At 38.2% G+C, this 18,125-nt stretch overlaps 1 protein-coding gene across 1 annotated transcript; it reads left to right on the top strand.

Moving 5' to 3' along the window:
* Positions 1 to 2,134: 2,134 nt before the first annotated feature.
* Positions 2,135 to 12,696, top strand: LOC139980525 (uncharacterized). Its single transcript, XM_071992223.1, has 2 exons — positions 2,135 to 2,305; positions 7,887 to 12,696. The coding sequence occupies exon 2, from the start codon at positions 7,914 to 7,916 to the stop codon at positions 9,378 to 9,380; it is 1,467 nt and encodes a 488-aa protein (XP_071848324.1). The 5' UTR covers positions 2,135 to 2,305; positions 7,887 to 7,913; the 3' UTR covers positions 9,381 to 12,696.
* The last annotated feature ends 5,429 nt before the right edge of the window (positions 12,697 to 18,125 follow it).

Here is an 18,125-nt window from a genome sequence, read left to right as displayed (position 1 = left end):
TTCAGCTGGGGGTGATCTAGTTCATTAAAGAAGCAAGAGGGGGAGCAATGGTTAGAAGTATATAATGTCTTTTAAAAATCTTTAATATTGGTTGGAAAATTATTTTGTAAAAGCCACGAGGAATGTTGATTTTTTTTATTGTTCATTACAGTACTGATGTAATTATGTAACTTTCATTTCCCGAAGCTTTAGATTCCAGGTCACTAAATGAAGTTCATTTCCAGTAAATTGTTGCCAGATAAATAAATACCAATTCCTTAATGGCGCTGTAGAAGTGGATAAGTTTATTAGAATGAATTGTTTATTTATATTAATTTAACTTTCAAGGGTAAACTGATTTAGCGATTCAAACAAAAAACGCTTATCTTACATGAAGCCCTCAAACATTATTTACGAATTAAACGGAAATCAGAAATTAGATCATAAGAACCTTTAAATAACATAGTATAATAAGAATAAAACACAAAATAAATTCACAGAGGAACACTGATATAGAAGTACAACGAGTAGATTAAACATATCAAGGTCTGGTAGATACACCATTACAAAACATTAGCAATCATTTCTTTAAAACTCGCAAGAGATGTTAGCATGTTTTATCTTAGGATTTAGCTCATTCCATTCGTTTGCCATTAAGTATTTAAATCTATTAGTATGCCCCCCCCCCCCCCCTGTGATGTAGAAATTCTTAGACGATGAGGATCTTAGCAAATGGCTATGGAATTCCGTTATCCGCGGGGTAAATAATTCTTTTGAGTAAGATGGGTAAGATCATTTATAATTTTGTATACCATTGTCATTCTTTTATGCTTTATATATATATATATATATATATATATATATATATATATATATATATATATATATATATATATATATATATATATATATATATATATATATATATATATATATATATATATATATATATATATATATATCAAAAGTCTTCCATCCAAATTCATCGAATAACAAAGTCGATCTGTCATGGTAAGAAGCACTTAAAATCATCCTTGCAGCACTCTTCTGTAACTTTAAATTTCTTTCATTGCTCCTATAGTATTGCACGCTCCCAATGCGAGACAACAAGGACCTAAAAATGACATTCCGATACTCGGTGTAAAACATCGACTGAAGCATTGGAACATGTAGTAAAAGATCGTGAGCAAACGTGTCATGGTGCCCTAATTTTGTACTTATAACCCATTTCTGTTTTCACACAGGCAAAAACAAACCATGATTGTTTGGTCTTCGCTTTTGTCATCCATATAATTTAAGTATAAAAATGCCACAAATGGGTAATGGCGCGGCCTGTTACAGTATTGTTACTATGGTAGCATAGAAACGCGTACATGGTTGATTTGCAAACAAAGTATGAACGGTTCGAAGAACACGAGCTGTGTTGTCTGCAACCCTAAATTTAGTATACTGGAAATTTTCCCTATACAACGGTAAAATAACAATAGGGAAACATGAACACTTCCTTGTTTTAGATGCTAACACACTTTACCATATATATCAACGAAACTGCTGTTCATAACCAAATAGTTCTCTGGCTAGTAAATTGTTTATCTAAGTCTGTGTTACATTTTGAACTGCATGTTCGCTCACATCTCGACAGAATGCAATATTTATATAGACTTAAGCAGTGGCCAAAAGGGTAAGGTTGATGGGAAGGGGGTTCTCCCTGAGAAGAATTTGAGTATGTAGATGGGACATTTGTTACAATTTTGACTATTTCTCCAGAAATTGCTATCATTGTACTAACTATCCTCTCGAAATGTTGACGTTTAATAACGACATTTCTCTTTATTCCTCGACTAGTACCATAATTAGCTCGTCTATTCAGTCATTTCGGCAACCAGATTTCGAATAGTTATTCAAACTTTTCACTTTTTATCCCAAAGTTTCGACTATTCAGTCTCACTAAAACGACCATTCCTTTAGGCCACAACCAACCCCCCCCCCCCGTCCCGTTCCTATTCTAAGAAACAAACATAAATATTGAGAGTATACATAATACCTGACCTTTGACCTTGACTATCACTATTAAAAGTAACTGGAACTTCCCCGTTTTCGCAACCGATTCGGCTCAAGTTGAAAAGAACGCTTAGCATCGAAGAGACACAGGTGTTATATTATAATATACATGTACACGAAAACATAGATCATATGAAATCATGGTGTATATATGCAAGGTCACGGCTAGTCATGGGAACTTAACCAACCTCACCGTGTTACAATAAACTGACTGTGCTGTTTATGTTATTACGTTTGTCTTCTACTTGTGCTGAAAGTAAACGAGGTAAGTGTATTTATTTATCTTTATAATGTTCAAAGCATAAAATCTCTGCATCAGACATAGGCCTATATAGAACTTAGAAGCCATATCACAGCTCAATGGGTGTAACAATACTGCTGTACATGTAGAAATACGTTTATTAAAATGATATGACGGCAACCGTTTCGCTGCCTCGTTACAATATATTAGTGTGTACTAAATATTCCCACCTTTAGATATTGTCTTGACTTGGTGGGGGAAGGGGGGGAGGGGTTGGGTCCAGACATTATTAGGATGGAACGATTTGAGCTCCCCGAGCTGTCCCATGGAAGTTTGAAAAGTCATCCGTTCTTCGTATACTTTCGTGCGGGTGGGGGCGGGACTGGAATTAAGAAATAATATATATGTTCATTATAAATCTGGAATCGAACGGTGTTGTGAATCAGTTACAAAGTTCCTCTCTCGGTAATCATACAACACAAATAGGCTGCATTTAGAAATGTAGAAAATGACCACCTCCCCTCTCGGCTCTTCGCCCCCTAGATTGAAACCTCTCCCTCCGCCCCTGCGAAATGCACTGGTCTACAATAGCAGAGCCCCACTTCAGTGCACATTTTAGATTAGTTTGGGACTAATTCTCATAATAAAGCTAAGGACAAACACTGGTGTGTTTATAAATGTGTTTACACGAAATAAGTTTATTGTGAGTAGATACTAGACGTATGATACCAAATAAAATAGCATGTATATTTCGCTATGACTTACTTCCAACGTTTTGTCATGATACGTCATCATGACTTGAAGAAAGATTGAGCTGCATTTATTTGTATTTTAAGGAGGTGCTTTCCAGTAATCATAGCTGAATCATAGCTGTTCATATATACACCATCAATATATAACAGTGCACTGTAGTATCCGTAACATTATGGCGTTTGTATGACATCACATTGCGTCATCATTACGTCAACATGATCTAAAAATGACAATTTTACACAGATTCAAAGCTCCATATATATATATATATATATATATATATATATATATATATATATATATATATAGTTGAAGCTATATTCATGATTTATGATGCCTAGTACATTGCTTAGGACAGTGTTGTTCATGGGTGTCCGTAGACCTTAATTGTCGGTGTATGGGGATGAATAATGGAGTGGTAGGTGTAGGGAGTTATATACATTTTTTTTATAGATAAGTAGTTTAAAGGGTAAGGCCTAAAATAAGACATTTTGATGAGCGCAACACTGCACGTCATAGTTTGCACACAAAATTTCAAATGTTGGAACATTAAGAGCTTTTCGAGAAATGTCAACAGATTTTGAATGACATTATCACGCACTGCAACAAATGTTCTGAACTATGGAACGCGAAAAGGGCAACATATTTCGTTGTCTAAGCTAAGTTTGTTGTTGTCTAAACTAAAGTTGTTGCTGCTGTTTTACCACGTTGTTGCTCAAACTCACGTTGATATCTTAGATTCCGTTGTTTAAACAAACGTCGTTGTCTAAACTTACGTTGTTGCTATCGGCGCTGTTCAAAATTGCTCAACCGCGTAATGTAAACCAGAATGCAAAATGTATTGAGGTTTCGATGACTTCAGTACAGCTAGAAGGTTCTGCTTGTTAGTGTAAGCAGAACTAGCTGTTACTATAGAAATGGCCCGAACCACCATTTTAATACAATAACACTATGGCATGATAAACACAGGTCAGTCTGCTGTACACACAATAGGGGTCTTGGAGGTCGGCCAAGTCCATTTGGAGTCACCAGACGCAAAATTGTGGAAACCTTGTTTTATAAGCTACCGTATCTCCCACCGCCAGCATATCAGATAAAGATGTGCGTGACGCCTCATGCAAATAGGAGGCTGCGCGGTAAACAACTTTTAAAATGTTATAGGCTATGCATATACGCTGTGAATGTCGGAAATCAAGTAAAACGAGTGTCTAGACAAAGTACCAGCATAAAAATACTCCACATTAAAACTGATTTCATTTAGCCCCTTCAACAATATTTAGAGATACGCTGTGAATGTTGGAAATCAAGTAAAACGAGTCTCTAGACAAAATGCCGGCACAAAAATACTTCACTTTTAAACCAACTTAGTTGAGCCCCTTCAACAATGTTTAGTGATAAGCTGTGAATGTCTGGAATAAAGTAAAACGAGTGTAGAGACAAAATGCCAGCATAAAATACTGTACTTAAAACTTATTTATTTGAACCATTAAAATATGTCTGGATATGTTGTGGATGTCGGCAATCAAGTAAAACGAGTGACAGTAATATTACTAGAGACAAAAGTTTTCGTCCCGATCGAACACCAATTGCGTTTATTATATGGCCTATATTTTTAATAGTGTAATTGTAAAGATGCAATCTTATCACTGCCTGTACTTTGTGAATGTTCTACACATAGTTAAATCATCATACTTTGCGTTCATTGAGCATCGAAGCTAGATGCAAGCATGCTTGCAGACAATGGGTAAGGGATTATTATTAGCCAAACAAATCTCGGGAAATTTGAGAAACAAGAATATTGGCTGTATTTAGCATGAAAATCTCTGTAATAGAAATGTTGTAAGCTCTGCACGGCAGCAACTTGCGGTTGATTGTTATAATGTTTTGAAAAGTAAGAATGATGTTCGTTCACAATGTGTTACAACAACGGAACTTTAGATAGCAACGAAAGTTATACATCAACGTGAGTTTAGACATCAACGTGAGTTTAGACATCAACCGTAAATTTAGAAATCAACGTGAGTTTAGACATTAAGGCGCATTTAGTCATCAACGTGACTTAAGACAACAACGTAAGTTTAGACATCAACGAACAACAGTAGCATGATAAAATAGCAGCAACAACTTTAGTTTAGACAGCAACAAACTTAGTTTAGACAACGAAATAAGGTTGCCCTTTTCGCGTTCCATACTGAACGTGGGGCAAATTGCAATAGATGTCCGTAGACCTTCGAAACATATGATGCTACGTGTAATATAATGTTACACCCGACTGCGTTTGCTATTCATTTAGCCCCCCCCCCCCCCCTTCGGGTACGTTGTCACGATTCGAAGGTGTGAAAACATGAAACGTATGTTTAGTGAACCCAGTTGGGACAATATTTTCCAATACAGTAGTGGCACTCGTGTTGTCAGCACGAGCAGTATGAAAAACATGTTTCTTTCAGATCAAGGTTAGGAACTGTTTGTACTGTCAATAGCAGCTGTGCGTTGAAGCATGATATCAGAGCACAGTTTAGAAAGGTGTTAGCATTAGGAAATTGTCCCAACTGGCAGGTTTAGTGTCAACCTCTTGTAATGTCAACGGACGAAATACTACAAGTATATCAGGTACGATCTGGGAATTTCCCATGCTCTCTATACCCCCACCCCCACCTTGTGCATAGGGGGGGGGGAATTTATGAACAAAACTATATATATTTTACATTATTGCAATTATTTGTGATGATGATGACGATGATACACAGTCCGAAGGCTTCAAAAGCTGCGTGTATGAATACAATATATACGAAAGCGTAGAGCTCAATATTGAATGCCGTCAAGGGCGGCGGAAGCACTTTGAATCTGGGGGGGGGGGCACCAACGTCGAAGGGCACTTTGCAGAAATTCGATTGGACTGATGCAGCCTGATATTTAGTACCCTTTTAACTCTTATTGTATTATCTTATTTGCGTATACACATCACTCCATCAGCGCCCCCCCCCCCCCTCAAGGAAACAATGCATACTAGCACTGCAGTATCTAATGTGCAAATTGGGAAACAAGGAAAAAAACAAAATGAGGTGAAATCATTATAAAGTCCAAGTCCCTGCACACGCGATCGATACATGCATGAAAGCAAATGAAATATGTCAAAATACTGAAAGAAAAGTAATTTTCTATGTGTTTTTCAATGGTTAAACTGATATTATTATGATGATTATTATTGTAACGACTTTCCCAATAATTCTAACCGATTTGGAAGGGTTATAACACGGCAAATGATTGTATGTTATTGGCATGCGATGTAATAACCAACGCATGCCTATATGATATGCACATTAACATGTTGAACGCGCGGTTAGCGCGCGAAAAATGTTGGTAATATTTTTCGGGCAAGTCGTTACAGCCCCCATTTAAAAACATTTAAAACTTCCCGAAATATTTCATTTGACGTGGGTTTCGCTTTGGGTTTCGCTTTTTTATTTAGAAATTTTTATGTAGAAAAAGGGCACATTTTTAATCTGAGGAAAAGTGGGGGGCACGTGCCCCCTGTGCCCCCCCGGTTCCGCCGCCCTTGAATGCCGTGCCACGTGGGCTATGATGTTCCGGGTTGCCAGATAGCGTGCATTCACTGCCAAACCGGTTATTTATTACACCTGGGATAACATTCGAGTGAAGTAAATGCATCATAGGTTTATCATTCATTTTTTGTACATATTCCCATATTTTTATGCATGCAATGCACTCTGACGAATGCCGCGCAACGACTAGATTACCGCTGATTTTCTTTGTAGACGAATCATCTATTGACAGCTATGGTTAAACTGTCAGACTGCAAATTTCTGCAACCTAGACAGTGCTAGGATTTCATGCCGTAATTACGGTAACGCCCCACACTTTTAAAACTGGAAACAGCGAGTTTATATTTACTTATGGAGATATGTTCATTCTTTATGACATAATATATGAGGTCATTTCAACCTCATGACGTCATAAGCACGTCGTAGCGCATTTTAGCTGAAGCTAATATCTTTGGCTAGTATCATATACGGCTAGTATCTACTCACAATAAACTTATTGAGTATAAACACATTTTCCTTCCAGTATATGTCAAGTATGTCGAAACCGTAAAGATTTTTGCTCTCTGAGTTTCATCAGGTCCCTTCAAAAAAGAAGCTTAGTTCTGTGCTTTCGATATCAATGAACGGAAGCCATTCAGACAGTTTTCCGGGCGCAGAACACGAGTATGGTACATCCTTACCTCGTTGAAACAAAGTTGCCCACTAAAATGATTTGGACCTAACAGAGTGAAAGTTAGTGTTTAAACATGAAGTTTGTCCGCGGATTTAATTTGGGCTTATCTTGCTTTCTAACTTTATGGTCATATACAGATCAGAAAGTTCTACACGCCCATGCACTTTGTCCATTTGTTATGTTGCAATATTACATCATACAGTACTTTATACAAACTCCCAAGGCAATCACACTGTTTAAGAAACCTCGACGGCCGACGAAATTTTTCTTGAAGGCTGCATGCGACGCGGGGTCCCGTGTTGCTCACCTGTGGTTTAAAGGTATATTGTACATCCGGTCAATGCAGGGACTTGGCACTTTAACTAATCCCTGGGCTTATTTTATGCTCCATGCTTTATCAACTCAACTACATCACGATGCCTCCCTCACCCTCACCCACCCCCACCCACCACCGGTTAGTACGCTGGTTATTGTCCTTCCTTAGCTCGCGTCCTTGTTTGGTCATGGACGCATCGCCCTCTGACTGGCGGCCTCGATACTTACAAAATTATATGTAACCCTATCACGGGTATACACTTCATATACGATTTCCTGAAAACTTTTTTATTTATTTCAGATTAATACCAACAGGTCATGAGTGATCATGGAGGGAATGAAAAGTTCTTTATCTTGCCCCATATGTTTCGAGCTTTTCGAACAAGCTAAGACTCTCCCTTGTCAACATGTCGTCTGCGCAAAATGCATTGCGTTATGGACAGCAAGAAAAGGTCAACTTACTTGTCCGTCATGTCTAGAGGAGCATGAGGTACCTGCCGGTGGTGTATCAAACCTCCCAACGAATGTCGTGATCAACGGAATGGTGGAGTCCTTTAAGGAAGGATTAGAACTCGAAGACGATGGATCTCCCGATCTTAATGCAAGCTCTATCGAACTCTCCGGGAAGAGTCACGAGCACACCCGTGACGTCATCATCACCTTTTCGATTAAGATTTGTGATTCAAAAGGGAAGCCCATCAGGGGAATCGATTCCAAACGGCTAAATGCGACCATCATGTACCAAAAGAATAAATTGGATTTGGTTCCAGAAAAAGCTAATGAGAAATTTGAGGTCAGGTTTATCCCGAATAAATGCGGCGTCTACGTGGTAGAAGCTTTCCTGGATGGGCAGGGGATTAATAAGTCTCCTTTACAGGTAGTGGTACGTCCAAAAGGCCATATTTTTTCTGTGATCAGAGGATGTATGAAACAACCGAAAGATGTTTTTAGTGATGGCGACTCCATATTTGTAACCGACTCATCGAATGGCAATTACCTTCATCTGGATTGGCTAGGATATGACAAAAGCCCCGTGAGTGACAACATAAAAGTGGGCTGCGCTGGTAAAGATTTGAGCCCATGTGGCATCTTCCGTGCAGCAGATAACACTGTTTACGTTACTGATACAGATAGTAACAACGTACGATTATATGAGAATGATAAATATGTGTGTTCCTTTGGTGATGGGAATCTAGATCAACCTCTAGGCATATCAGTAGATAGGAATAAGTTCATTTACGTAGCAAACAAACTAAGCAATGCTATTAGTGTGTTTGATGAATTTCAGAAGCCATTACCCACCATACGGGTGGAGGGCGGGGGTAAGAAACCTACCGTAGCACCATCCCTGGCTTGTATCGCTCTTAACAGTGCTGAAGATAAGCTAATCGTAGCAGATCAGGCTAATTGTTGTCTCAAAATCATCAATCTTGCCCAGTCAAAAGTGGAACATTCTATAACAACCAAAGTTTTTAAGCATACAGTTAGACCTTTTGGTGTGGCGGTTGACTCTGATGACAATATTTATGCCTCGGTTTGTTATCCCGAATCATTTAACAATTTCAAGGGTGGCGCTTCCAGAGTCAGTGATGCCCGTGAAAGAACCCAGGGGGCAGTTTTGATGTATAATTCTTCAGGATATTTCTTAGGAAGATTCGGTGAGCCAGAATTGATAAATCCTGGTGGTATTTTTGTCCTAGAGAATGCCAACCACATATCTATCCTTGTGGTTGAAACGGACGGCAATGGACACGGTTCCAGAGCTCCAGGTCTCCGAATATTCTGTGTAGCTTAATATAAGCCAGTCGTTGTACAATCAACATAGATACTAGGTTGCTACACTCTTTACTACTCTTGAAAGCATGTTTACATGCAATGTTGCATACATCAATTACGGCCTCATTATACAACGTATATAACAGCATCTCTTCTGTAAAAAGATATTTTAAGACTAGCTCCAGAAACTAAATTTCCATGCGTTAATAAATAATAATAAATGCAAATTTATATAGCGCCAATATACAGAGGAAAACCAATGCTAAGTGGCGCTAGTGCTCAGGGACGGCAGTCAAAAATAGATAAGTTTTGAGTCTGTTTTTGAAAATGTTAACGTTGGGTGCCGACTTGATGTCCAGTGGAAGTGAGTTCCAAACAGTAGGAGCGGCATTAGAAAACGATCATTGACCAACTGACTTGAGCTTCCACTTAGGTGCATGGAGCAGTAACTGATTTGAGGATCGGAGAGAGCGGGTGGTGGTCTTCCGACTGATCATGCTACTTATGTATTCTGGTGCTAATCCATGCAGGGCTTTATTTGTGAGCAGGATGATCTTTAAGTTTATCCTGTAGGAAACAGGTAACCAGTGCAGTTGCCGAAGAATAGGAGGGAAAGTGGTCGAACTTCTTTGAGCTCGTGAGCTGCTGTATTTTGTGTTCGCTGGAGCAATGGAAGCTTATTATCTGGTAAACCATATAGAAGCGAGTTGGCATTATCCAGTTTGGATGCATTGTATCGCATAATGCATTAGTAATTAAACGGACTCGACTGTTTCTGTAAAAGAGAGGTTGTCTTACAAGACATGCGATATTGACTATAATAAAAAGAAAAGAAAAAAAAATAATAGTTACAACAACTACAAAAAGATAACGGTAAAGACCTTTTACCATTAAGATGGAAAAAAAATCTCAAAACACCTTAAATAAACTGAAATAAGAAACAAACTAACAAGAAGGACGTTAACGAAGGCAAATGAAGAAAAAAAATAACAATAACAAAAGAAAGGAAAGGATGAAGAGTAGATCTCTTACTATATAAAATGGAAACGGGTCTTATTTGACCTCTGAATATTTGAAATAAAATAATGTGAAACGTCAAAATATCAAAGAAAGAAAGCAAGGAAGAAGAAATAAAAGAAATATAACATTAAATTAAAAACAAAACGGTCAAGTAATCGTTTCATTCTAAACTTAGGCCTATTTGGTATGTGTTATATACTTATTGTTATATTTTACATGCAGTGACTGACAATGGTTTTAATTTTTTTATTTTCCATTAATTTGCTCTGTATGGGGTAGTCATAACTGATTTTTTTTCCCAATATTTCATATACCAGTTTTAACCACTACATATGGTTACTCAAATATTAAGTATGTGGGTTCACAATATTAAACGTTTCATCTAACTTTTCTAAAGCATATCTGCGGTATGATATAACCTTACAGGATAAGCATATTAATCATTGTATATAACGCGAATAGAGGTGATGAATTTTTTGTTAACTCATTTTCATTTTTAAATTTGTTTTACGCGTATTTGTTACTCGTTAAAAGATGCACTATTTTGTTTCAATCGTTTAATAATCTTTATACTTTCTGTTACTTAATTATTATCTATTATGCTATCTATTTTCGAAACTTCATTATCAAAGTATCTATAAGTCTGGTCATGGTCTGGTCTGGTCATGGAGAGCGTTGTGGTCAAGTGGTTAAGGCAGTGGACTTGTGATCTAAGGATTACAGGTTCGAGCCCTGGCCAGATCATTGCGTTGTGTCCTTGGGCAAGGCGCTTTATCTCCATTGCCTCTCTTCACCCAGGTGTATAAATGGGGACCTGCGAGGTAACTTGTAAATATAGTTGCGTGCGCCGGTTTGTGGCTGCACCCTATGGGAAGTCCCCCGGGGGACACGTGGTTGTGGTGCACTGTGGTGCCCCAGGAGAGATTGATTGAATTGTGCACACTTTGGTGTGTGGGTGTGACAAGTTACCAATGACCAGGGGTTAAGTTGTAAAGTCGTGTGAGGAGGCATTAGCCTCATACAAGACTGTAAACCTTCAACTTTCTGGTAAAGTTTTAACAAAACAAAAGATGTGCCAGATTTGTTTTGTTTTCCATTTCAAATGTACAACTCTGTGTTTATATGCTCTGTTTTAAAAGTAATGTAGTAGATCCAATTTACTGCTTCCATAAGATGTCAAATATATATTTTTATTAATTTAAAAAAATGAAGAAGAAGAAAAATTAGTGAGGCTGCATGATATACATGAACTATGCCGAAAATGTATAAGATATTTGAACAGGGCAGGTGAGCCTATAGTGCTCGGGGTAGTAGGTCTATCTCTTGTTTTTTGTTGCCATGCACGCCCGGAACTAATGCAATTGAAAACTGTATTGAGGTTTGGATGAAGTCATTGCACTAGATTTCTGCTTGTATCACTATGCAGAAATAGCTGTCACAAATGGCCCGAACCACTGTTTTGATTTACAATTACACTATGGCATGGTGAACACAGGTCAGTCTACTGTACGTGGCAATATACACCTCCACCAAAAACAATTGGGGTATTTCACTCAATGTGATGCATCCTCACACCAATGTATATATGGGAAGTATATCCACCATTCCCATCGTTAGATATCATGTAAAAGCGGTTTTCTGAGTTTCACCGCTGGTGACCCCAAATGAGATTTGACCTCACAAGCAACAGGCTTCCTATACTGAATATGGCAAATCCATGTACCATGTATGAAAAGTATCCGTGATTTCTACCATGAGAAATCATGTTTTAAAGGTTTTCAGGTCTCGAAACATATTTTAAAACTACTCGCTATTTGGCGACCGTGACTGAAAATATCATTTACGCAATGAAAATCTTAGGGTTGAAAGAGCATCTATCTTCCACTCGCAATTGGGTTGAGTGAAAATCGTTGCAAAAAACTATCAGCAATAACAGCAAGCTTGTCTCAAAACGTTGTCAAAATATGTTGTTTATTTTGCGAATTATGACTGATGGCATGTAGGAAATGCCCTAAGAAATCATTTAGGAGATGTTTGGTATTGGTATTCTGACACAAAACATTGCTTCTTCACGTTTTTGTGTTAACGAACACAATTTTACCCTACTCAGATGTGGATGACCAATGTTTATTGTGAGTAGTCTATACCGGGCGTCTAGTAATATACTCTTCTGTGTAGGGGTTGCCTGCGCCGTGGTGAAATCGATGGTTAATCACTTTTTTAATTGTAACATATTTACGAATGCCTTTAATACACATAGCGTACTTCGTAAGTTTAAGCCGTTCCCTGTAATAAAGTGTTAATTAGATTTTAAATTCTGTTTTCTTTGTATGTTTTATATGCTCCGTGAAGTTTGTGAACAATCTCCGCAGATGAAACCTTCCCGTAGAGCGAACCAGTTTACACAGTTAATTCGCATTGAGATTGGTCATTGATAAAAATCTCACTAGACAACAGTTAAATTTCAAAACAGCGCCTGGTCATTTCCCAACGTAACTACATCCAAACCTGAAGTTTTTATTTGGCACTGAATCTCGACAATTGCGAAATACGACGGAAAGCTTCAACAACGGAAACAAAGATTTAATACAGGTCGGTGATTCACAACGATATCGTTCATTCCGATTAACGTTGTAGGTACAAAACTCACAAATATGTAATGCAACGACGTATGCGTTAGCGACACGGTCAATTCGACGGAACTTGGGTCGGTATCTATAGATGCCCATCACCTAGTTTCCAATTGCCAACAACCTCTCCTATTCTTATGAGGTGCTACGCATGTTATCGAATAGGCTGGTCGGTGGGACACACAGTAGATTATAAAACAGGTTTCCACAATTTGGCCTCCTGTGACTCCAAATGACCTTTGATCTCAACAAAAAAACAATAAACTTCTTTTACTTAATGTGGTATTCCTTCACACGAAACACTAGATTGATCCAAGGTTCCTGTCTTGAGATATTGTGTTGACAAGATTTTCACAATTTGACCTATAGTGACCCTAAATGACCTTTGACCTCCACCAAACCCGATATAATGCGGTAGAATTTTATGTGATGTGGTAGAAAATGTGCTGGTTCAGTCTGACTCGACTGCGTACTAAACCGAAATAGTAAACCTGACTTCATTGATTGGGGTGGGAGCGGGGAGAGGGGGGGGTGTCTGTATGTCGCCCTAGGAAAGTACTAATACACTAACTGGGTGGGTAAGTTACTTGAGTCCGCCCATTGTCCACCGAGTAATGATTATGCCCACTCATGCAATTACATATCAAGCCACCATTAACATTTTGTGGTAAGTGAAGTTGACTAACAATTTTCTGGATTAAATGAAAATAATTAGTTGGAATACCCCCTTTTTTAAGTCTTCTTCATATAAGATTTCCATAAAAATAGCATTCAAAGATGTTGAAATCAATCAAATATATTTGCAAAAATCCAGATGTTATCAAAATAATAATAAATAATAATAATAATATTAATAATTAATAATAATAAAGCTGTCCGCCCAATAAATCATTCCTATTTATGCGTAAAGACACAAACCCAACCATAAGTATTGGTCTTTTTGATAGAGAAAGTTAACTGTCCTGAATAAATATTCCCAAACAGCTAAGAAAAGTCGTAAGTTCCATTTTGGGAAATATCACACATTTAACATTTCTTCACAAATAACACCGACGACGGAAGACTTGAACAAGTCTAAAATATGAAATCATCGAACAACATGCTTCAAGTTTTTCATGTTTCTCTTTCTTTATTACACTGTATCTATTTAGTGCAATGGAGATAGCTGTTGCAAGTGTTGAATCTAAAATATTCAAACTCGTCACATGACATAATGATTGTTATGGTTTCAGTGCCAACAGTGCAAAATATGTAAAGAAAAGTACAGATGAAGTAAAAAGGTTCAGATCATAATGGCGCTGTAACATCACAGATTTACAAAATAACGACTCCCAGACATGACTTTCAAACTGGTGTAAGTTCTCATTAATGGAAAGATTTTTCTTAGCTGCTTGAGGAGTTGTCATGTCACAAAGATCTCTGTCATATATAAGCCGTAGCTGAGAGTCCCCTTGTGTTCCCTTTAATGGGCGTGAAGACTCGTGCACAAAGAAACGTCTCATGCCGGTAACCTGACCTAGTTTCGAATGAGGTATAACAGAAGTGTTGGCCACCACCATCGATCCCAGAAAATACACACACAGCTTGCCCCGTCAGTAATTAGACACTAGTGCACAGTCAATACATGCAGCTATGGTCAATACCCACAACACAGAATACATAGCAGCAATGGACATCTCAGGTCTAGATAAAAGATAACATGGTATCACGTTTCATTACTGTCTGCATTTTGTACCGACAAGTTTGGGGCGAGTCTTCAATGCCTTTAACTACATCGTCCCCCAAAATTCTTGATAATGTACATATCTTTAAGTTGGCACATAAACCCGGCGGCCTTTGCTTCTCAACAATTTATATAACTAGGCCACAACAAACCACACACTTTGCCCTTTTCTCATTCTAATTTCCACCAGCCTTTCTGATGTTTTCAAAACAGGGACCAATTTTGTCGTTGGAGCTGAATTCAAACGTGCTGTACAAAAACTTCTAAAGAAAGCAAAAACGCCTTAAAACCAGTCGCACGCGCCTTCCGTTAATTGGGGGAGATATACCAGAACTTCAATGAGAGAACCGCTTGGAAAATTGCCTTTCAGTCCAAACTTGCTCAAACATTATCAGACTGAATGTTTTATGGACTTCTGTGGACTGTATTGACAATGATTTAATACCATGGACGACGCGCTGTACGGGAGTGATGGATCCGTACCAAATCCTAAATTTATCTCTGGCATTTTCTTTCTAATTCATATTCTGCACGTTGATAATATTAGACGATATAATAAACCAGTATAGAAACCACTACGTTACACCGTGAGACACCTTAATATCGTGTTTCACGATTATACGGTTCCGACATCTCCGACATGTTGCTTTGTGCACTTTTCGACAACGTTACATTATATTGCATCTACGGCGTTAATGAGTAAAACTCATATAATGCCAGGACCATGTGACCCAGTGACAGTGAGTGAAACCTGCCTCACGTGATCTTTAAGGAGGATGTGATTGGCTGCTTCTCTACCTGTTGACACCGCCCTCTCCATGAGAGCAGACGGGTAATCTGTATATAACCAATCACCGGCGAAGCTTAGATTCGGAATGCCGCATTCCTGTGGATACCCGGATGTTGGGCGATATTTCTCTATCCCGCTACTGAATGATGCGAAATTTTGAAAAGAGTATACATGATAATAAATGATCTTAAATTCTCGCTCTATTATTTCTGGATAAATTTCCTTTACAGCTGGAGCGATGATATCCCAAACTTTATCGTCAGATACGTTTCCATGTTGCCAAACGTAGGTATGGAATTCAACAACGAATCCGCCAGTTTTCTCCGACCAGTCCACATATTCTTTCTCCAGTAAATGATACTGAGCGATGAGATTAATCGGATGGTCTTGAGGTGTTTGCACAACGTTAAAATTTGGGCTGTTTGTCATCTTTTTGTCAAACCATACACGAATCACTTTGTATGGGGGCGCTATTGGGATGTTATCGACATTCGCATTGAGATTGGTAAAGATCTCGGCAATTTTCGGGCTCATGTCGTGGTTGCTTTTTTATGGTAGACTCAAGAATCTTCTTAGTTGCTGGTAAATCGGTCGCTAGGATCACGTGATCATACTGATTGGTTTCGTCATCGATGACGTTTGTCAATATGCCGTTATCATGGTCAATTTTGAGATCTCCTACCGGTGTGTTGACTTGAAGCCTTTGTTGGGAAACGAAAAGGAAATCGTTGAATATTCATGTCAAACATGGGAGTCAAGTGAAGTTGAATAGTGAACCAGTAGTAAAGACTTTAGTAAAAGACATGCAATTTAACAGGCTGGTCGGTTGGAGATTATGAAATAAGTTTTCCACAATTTGACCTCTGCTGACTCCAAATGATTTTTGACCTACACAAAAAATGATACGCTTCTTTTACTTGACCTGTCACAACTACATACTACATACGAGATTGATCCAAGATTCCTTTCTGGAGATATCTTGTTTACAGGGTTTTCACAATTTGACCCCTGGTCACCCCAAATGACCTTTGACTTCCACTAAAAGACAATTAGCTTTTTCGCTACATGCGGTACTCATTTACACCAAATATGACATTGGTCTAAGCTTTTCTTCTTGAGATATCGTGTTTACAAGCAAGGCGTCACACACATACCCTCACACGTAAACACACACACCAGGGACTCAGGGAGTTGTTCCAACAGTCCAGGGTGTTGTTATGGAACAACTCCCTGCACACACTCTCCGCCAGCATGACTGCATATGTTACGATTTCATTGAAACCAATAATAATTTATGCTACAAATGGGTAATGGCGCGGCCTGTTACAGTATTGTTTCTAGGGTTACCTTGTCCCGCCTTCTACGCTCAGCCTATACCGATAGTGACTGACGTGTAGCGACAAAGTCCATTTCGATAAGATCATCGCAATGGCAAATAATGGTTACCATCCTGCAAGGAAACACGTGACTGGTTTGCAAACAAAGCATGAACAGTTCCAAGAACATGAGCTGTGTTGTTTGCAAACCTAAATTTAGTGTACTGGAAGTTTTCCCTACAACGGTAAAATAACAATTAGGAAACATGAACCCTGCTGTACCATATCAACGAAGCTCGATCCATGCATTCAGCTGTTCATAACCATAGTTCTCGGGCTCTATGTCTGTGTTAGCAGTTTTCTGAAACATTTTCAACTGCATGTTCGCTCACATCTCGGCAGAATGCAATATCCATATAGACTTAATCGGTGGCGTATATGAAGCCAAAATGGTGGGGTTGGTGGGGAGGGGGTTTTCACTCAGAAGGATTTTGTTTGTAAACTTTGGGACATTTGATAACAATTTAACTATTTCTCCAGAAATTGCTATCATTGTACCAAAAATTCGACTATTTTCTCGAAATTTTTGAGGTTTATTTACGACATTTCTATTTACTCCTCGACTTTTCATACCATACGTTCGTCTATTCAGTTATTTCAGCAACCAAATTTCGAATAGTTATTCAAACGTTTCCTTTTTTATCCCAAAGTTTCGACTATTCAGTCTCACTATAACAACCATTCCATTAGGCCACAAACATACTCCTTTCTCTCCCCCCCCCCCCCCTGTCCCGTTCCTATTCTAAGAAGCAAACATATATTAAGAGTATACATATTACCTGACATTTGACTTCGAAGAACACTATTAAAAGTAACTGGAACTTCCCTGTTTTCGCAATCGATTTGGTTCAAGTTTAAAAGAACGATTAGAACTAGAAGTAAACATCCGGGCCCAGAGTGTTTTATAATAATATATATATACATGACATTTGACTTCGAAGATCACTATTAAAAGTAACTGGAACTTCCCTGTTTTCGCAATCGATTTGGTTCAAGTTTAAAAGAACGATTAGAACTAGAAGTAAACATCTGGGCACAGAGTGTTTTATAATAATATATATATACATGACATTTAACTTCGAAGATCACTATTAAAAGTAACTGGAACTTCCCTGTTTTCGCAATCGATTTAGTTCAAGTTTAAAAGAATTAACGGTTAGAACGAGAAGTAAACATCCGGGCACACGGTGTTTTATTATAATATATATACATGTAAACGAAAACT

This window comes from Apostichopus japonicus, chromosome 15, assembly GCF_037975245.1.
Source record: "Apostichopus japonicus isolate 1M-3 chromosome 15, ASM3797524v1, whole genome shotgun sequence".
In the NCBI taxonomy this organism is placed as follows: Eukaryota; Metazoa; Echinodermata; class Holothuroidea; order Aspidochirotida; family Stichopodidae; genus Apostichopus; species Apostichopus japonicus.
Note: the sequence above shows the minus strand (reverse complement) of the source record. Positions and strands in the feature narration are given on the sequence as shown.